This window comes from Mizuhopecten yessoensis, unplaced genomic scaffold (assembly GCF_002113885.1).
Source record: "Mizuhopecten yessoensis strain PY_sf001 unplaced genomic scaffold, ASM211388v2 scaffold10659, whole genome shotgun sequence".
Classification (NCBI taxonomy): Eukaryota; Metazoa; Mollusca; class Bivalvia; order Pectinida; family Pectinidae; genus Mizuhopecten; species Mizuhopecten yessoensis.
This window is the reverse complement of record NW_018408657.1, coordinates 203,385-209,384: the sequence shown is the minus strand read 5'-3', so window position 1 is coordinate 209,384 and position 6,000 is coordinate 203,385. Positions and strand designations below refer to the sequence as shown.

Below are 6,000 nucleotides of genomic sequence, written 5' to 3'. Positions count from 1 at the left end.
AGGGGGCCCAGTACCAGGCTAGGGCTTGTGTACATGTCCTGATGGCTTCTCAGTGTCCCACTGATGTGTAGGACACCTTAAGGGTCTTGAGGAGACCCAGTACCAGGCTAGGGCTTGTTTACATGTCCTGATGGCTTCTCAGTGTCCCACTAATGTGTAGGACACCTTAAGGGTCTTGAGGGGGCCCAGTACCAGGCTAGGGCTTGTGTACATGTCCTGATGGCTTCTCAGTGTCCCACTGATGTGTAGGACACCTTAAGGGTCCTCAGGGGGCTCAATGTTTCATTTAAGTTATCAATCAGTGCATAATAATATTGTAGCTTTACTTTTTTTCCAGATTAATTTTGAGATTTAAAAATGAAGACTTCTATCTTAAATTGTAATAATGATGTTGTTTTTGTAACCGCAGGACAACATAATTATGCCAATACTGACCATTCGCCTGGAGCTCATTGACAACAGGGTAGCGTTTAGGCCCCCACTGGACCAGTCCTCATCAGTCATCAGTGTCCAGGAACTTGTCCAGAAATGGTTGGATGGCTATCTGGCCAGGGGAAAACTTGTCAAAATGTTGGGACCAAAAGTAACTTCAATAATTTCACTTACCCGATTGAGACTACTGTAAAATTTGCCAACATTTTAACTCATCTGGCCCAAAAGGCCAAGTAAGCTTATGCAATTTGGTCGGTTTTCCAAGTGTTACCAAGCTTTGTGTAAATGTTTGTCTCTTGGCCTTGACCAGGTGCTGTGTTTTTGTGATTAATTCACTGTGTACTACTTGTATGTGTGACTGTTGTGTGTTTACATCTGTTGTACTCAGGGTACCTATCAGGATTACATCTCGGCAGACGAGGAAGTGAAACAGCTGTTGGAGGACATCAGTTCCATGGTGGACGATAACAGTGAGGAGTGCAAGGTATCAAAGTTACAGCCGGTGAACTAATGTCCTCTGGCTTTACTTACAAAATCTACATTTACTTGATACATAAAACAAATCAGCGGTTTTGAAAAACCTTTAGTTTAATTTGAATTCTTTTGACTTTGTAATGTTGCAATTGATTTTGAAATTGTGAAGTTCACTTTTTACATTTTCTTTTTCCTTATTCCAGAAACTGATAGAGATATTTGGAGATTATGCATTTTTGTGGCTACAAGATGTGAATATGACATTTGAGGAATTTCTGTGTGGGAAACTGTCGCCAAACCCTCTCCGGAGCCCCAACAGGACTATGGCAGGAAACATCCGGCAAATGGCATCAGAGAGGTCAAGGTCAAGGAGTTCCTCAAGGTATAGCCCATATCAGTGGTCAATGCAAGCTCAGCTTAAATTTACATTTTTTTTACAGCTACAAATTATGATACATTAAGACGATGCTTTACTCGTTGTATTTGAGCTTAAAGTGAGGAAGATGTAGGAACGAAGGTATTTCTACTGATGCTGTGTCACGGTGATACTTAGTAACACTTTCTTTCCCAACTATAAGAAACTGGAATGTGAGAAAACTAGATTAAGATTATATGTACAGGCTGTTGTAAGTGAACGTTTGGCATGTTGTAATCCTCCTGGAAATCAGTCTGTACTCGAAGTTTGGATCCATTGTCATTAGTAACACTATAGATATAGAGAACAGATGATGCAGTGCTGGAAACAGAATCAAAACTAAAATGGTGTTTTCCAGAGCTTCGTCCACAAGTAGCATTAACTCAGCTGGTCTGATGGGGACTGCAGAGCGGACATTCCTCACCCCGAAAAACCTGACAGAGGAGGCAGACACCGGCATCCCAAGTCTGGATGAGTTTGATTCTGAGATAGAGATTTACAGGGCAAGTACTTCCTAAACACCGGTAACACTGGTAGAGATTTACAGGGCAAGTACTTCCTAAACACTGTTAACACTGGTAGAGATTTACAGGGCAAGTTCTTCCTAAACACCGGTAACACTGGTAGAGATTTACAGGGCAAGTACTTCCTAAACGCCGGTAACACTGGTAGAGATTTACAGGGCAAGTACTTCCTAAACGCCGGTAACACTGGTAGAGATTTACAGGGCAAGTGCTTCCTAAACACCGGTAACACTGGTAGAGATTTCCAGGGCAAGTACTTCCTAAACACCGGTAACACTGGTAGAGATTTACAGGGCAAGTACTTCCTAAACACCGGTAACACTGCTATATTTACCTAAATGTTAGATAGACTTTGACTTAGACTTGCTTGATTTCTAGATCCTTACTCCTGTAAACCATTGTTTGAGAGTTAGAACACGTGGTCAGTGCTTAAGGTGGTTATGCACTATCATTAAGGGGGAAGGGGACATATCATTGGTCATCCATCTCCATTGGGTTCTAATTAATTGGTCATCCCTTCCATTGGGTTCTAATTAATTGTCATTGCTCCAGCAATTGTTCTATATCAAGGTTACCATGATTGATATTTATAGAAATTTTCAAAAACTGACACAAATCTGATAGGAGCAGGGGCGTTTGATGTTGTTACAGACATAGGAGCAGGGGCGTTTGATGGTGTTACAGACATAGGAGCAGGGGCGTTTGATGTTGTTACAGACATAGGAGCAGGGGCGTTTGATGTTGTTACAGACATAGGAGCAGGGGCGTTTGATGTTGTTACAGACATAGGAGCAGGGGCGTTTGATGTTGTTACAGACATAGGAGCAGGGGCGTTTGATGTTGTTACAGACATAGGAGCAGGGGCGTTTGATGTTGTTACAGACATAGGAGCAGGGGCGTTTGATGTTGTTACAGACATAGGAGCAGGGGCGTTTGATGTTGTTACAGACATAGGAGCAGGGGCGTTTGATGTTGTTACAGACATAGGAGCAGGGGCGTTTGATGTTGTTACAGACATAGGAGCAGGGGCGTTTGATGTTGTTACAGACATAGGAGCAGGGGCGTTTGATGTTGTTACAGACATAGGAGCAGGGGCGTTTGATGTTGTTACAGACATAGGAGCAGGGGCGTTTGATGTTGTTACAGACATAGGAGCAGGGGCGTTTGATGTTGTTACAGACATAGGAGCAGGGGCGTTTGATGTTGTTACAGACATAGGAGCAGGGGCGTTTGATGTTGTTACAGACATAGGAGCAGGGGCGTTTGATGTTGTTACAGACATAGGAGCAGGGGCGTTTGATGTTGTTACAGACATAGGAGCAGGGGCGTTTGATGTTGTTACAGACATAGGAGCAGGGGCGTTTGATGTTGTTACAGACATAGGAGCAGGGGCGTTTGATGTTGTTACAGACATAGGAGCAGGGGCGTTTGATGTTGTTACAGACATAGGAGCAGGGGCGTTTGATGTTGTTACAGACATAGGAGCAGGGGCGTTTGATGTTGTTACAGACATAGGAGCAGGGGCGTTTGATGGTGTTACAGACATAGGAGCAGGGGCGTTTGATGTTGTTACAGACATAGGAGCAGGGGCGTTTGATGTTGTTACAGAAATGTCTAGCTTTATGGCAGCAGGGGTATAAGTTAGACTGTGGATTACAGTTTTAGTTGATATTTATCTATTTTATTGATAGTGTTTAAAATATTACGGTGTCACAAAACTGGCAAGCCAGCATGTCGAAGTTGTGGCTGGCACTTCTCATTGTCAATCAACATGGTCAGTGATGTATAAATTATGGTTTTAATGATGACACTGAATGCTTGTGTTGCAGACGGCACGTGATGAAATCCAGAGCCTGGAGGACTTCCACAACGTGGGTTGGCTACGTGTCGACCTGCAGCCAATCAAACAGGTCCTTACTACTTATGCCAGCAAGTGGATGTGGACATACACCAAGTATCTGTCTGACCAGGTAAAGTCTCAAGGCATTTCACTTTGCAGTTGGTTGTTCATCATATAATAGACATAAACAGATTTAGTATAGGAGTTCATCATATAATAGACATAAACAGATTTAGTTTAGGAGTTCATCATATAATAGACATAAATAGATTTAGTATAGGAGTTCATCATATAATAGACATAAACAGATTTAGTATAGGAGTTCATCATATAATAGACATAAAACAGATTTAGTATAGGAGTTCATCATATTGGAATTTGTATAATTTTGTTTTCTATTTCCAAACACTTCTACATGAAACTGGACCTGTTTCTGTAGACGGTCCATTGTACAGCTGAGAGGTTTGTAAGGTTTGATATTTCAATGTTTAGGTGAGCCACATGCTAGGGAAACTGGACCTGTTTCTGAAGAGGATTGAACCAGAGATTGAAAGTATCACTGGAGAGGAGAGAGACACCGCTTCCTTCATGAAAATGATGAGGCTTTTTAATGAGGTATGTTTTCCCCCCTCTTTTTAATGAGGCATGTTTCCCCCCCTCTTTTCAATGAGGTATGGCTAGTTGTGTTCCCTTTTCAATGAGGTATGGTTAGTTTTGTCCCCTTTTCAATGAGGTATGGTTAGTTGTGTTCCCTTTTCAATGAGGTATGCTTAGTTCCCTTTATGTCACCGGTTATCTCCCCTGTGCATCTGTACCCTGTATATGTTATGAATACTCATTAATTATGAAATCAATGAGGATATACCTAACATCTGAAATGAGAAGTATGTAATAAGTTTGAAACATCCTAGTTTTAGGGAAGATGTCTGCCCTGGTTTGAGGGTAACTTGATCCAGGGATGTTTTCCTTTTGTATGATAACTTTACAGATATTGCCATTGTGTTTGTAATTAGAGGTGACTGGAGTGAAGATTAGTTGCCTTTGTGTGTAGTAAATGTAACTAAGGTATCTTGTTGTTGTGTGTGATAATTTAAATGCTTTGTTTGTGGTAATTTGAGAGATGTTGTGTATATAAGGTGTCAGCCCAGCAGTCTGAGATGGATGGAAAGTTTACAGCCATGCACCGAACAGTGCTCCTCTTGAAGAAGTATGGACAGAAGCTGCCAGAGCGGACACAGCAGCTCTTTAATGCTGCCCCTGGTCGCTGGAATAACCTCAAAACCAAGGTGTCTCTTGCAAAACAGAGGCTTGGGCCACGCATACAGGAGGAATCAGTTAGAATCACTCAGGTATAAAAAATTGCTACAGTATAGCTATACTAGATAAGACACCCTCCAGTATTGTCTACAGAATAGCTGTCCTAGATAAGACACCCTCCAGTATTGTCTACAGTATAGCTGTACTAGATAAGGCCCCCTCCAGTATTATCCTACAGTATAGCTGTACTAGATAAGACACTCTCCAGTATTGTCCTACAGAATAGCTGTACTAGATAAGACACCCTCCAGTATTGTCCTACAGTATAGCTGTACTAAATAAGACACCCTCCAGTATTGTCTACAGAATAGCTGTACTAGATAAGACACCCTCCAGTATTGTCTACCGAGTAGCTGTACTAGATAAGACTCCCTCCAGTATTGTCCTACATAATGGCTGTACTAGATAAGACACCACCCAGTATTGTCTACAGTATATCTGTACTGGGTAAGACACCCTCCAGTATTGCCTACAGTATATCTGTACTGGGTAAGACACCCTCCAGTATTGCCTACAGTATAGCTGTACTATATAAGACATCCTCCAGTATTGTCCTACATAATGGCTGTACTAGATAAGACACCACCCAGTATTGTCTACAGTACAGCTGTACTAGATAAGACGCCCCCCAGTATTGTCTACATTATAGCTGTACTAGATTAGACGCCCTCCAGTATTGTCCTACATAATGGCTGTACTAGATAAGACACCACCCAGTATTGTCTACAGTATAGCCGTACTAGATTAGACACCCTCCCGTATTGTCCTACAGTATAGGTGTACTAGATAAGACAACCTCCAGTATGGTCCTACAGTATAGCTGTACCAGATTAGACACCCTCCAGTATAGTCCTACAGTATATCTGTACTGGGTAAGACACCCTCCAGTATTGTTTGCAGTATAACTGTACTAGATAAGACACCCTCCCGTATTGTCCTACAGTATAGCTGTAATAGATAAGACACCCTCCAGAATTGACCTACAGTATAGCTGTACT

The 6,000-nt window shown here is 42.0% G+C and overlaps 2 protein-coding genes across 6 annotated transcripts in view; one reads left to right on the top strand and one right to left on the bottom strand.

Moving 5' to 3' along the window:
- LOC110461766 (dynein beta chain, flagellar outer arm-like) overlaps positions 1–6,000 on the top strand; it is a 202,081-nt gene that overhangs the window by 25,357 nt on the left and 170,724 nt on the right. For all 5 annotated transcript variants that reach the window (XM_021515407.1, XM_021515403.1, XM_021515405.1 and 2 more), the window contains 7 exons: positions 410–583; positions 821–916; positions 1,110–1,288; positions 1,680–1,824; positions 3,675–3,815; positions 4,178–4,300; positions 4,822–5,034. In XM_021515407.1, the coding sequence (XP_021371082.1) occupies positions 410–583; positions 821–916; positions 1,110–1,288; positions 1,680–1,824; positions 3,675–3,815; positions 4,178–4,300; positions 4,822–5,034 (1,071 nt within the window). The remainder of the gene's footprint in view (positions 1–409; positions 584–820; positions 917–1,109; positions 1,289–1,679; positions 1,825–3,674; positions 3,816–4,177; positions 4,301–4,821; positions 5,035–6,000) is intronic.
- Positions 2,325–3,420, bottom strand: LOC110461767 (classical arabinogalactan protein 9-like). The gene has a single exon (XM_021515408.1). It carries the CDS (start codon positions 3,389–3,391, stop codon positions 2,417–2,419), a length of 975 nt encoding a protein of 324 aa, XP_021371083.1. The 5' UTR covers positions 3,392–3,420; the 3' UTR covers positions 2,325–2,416.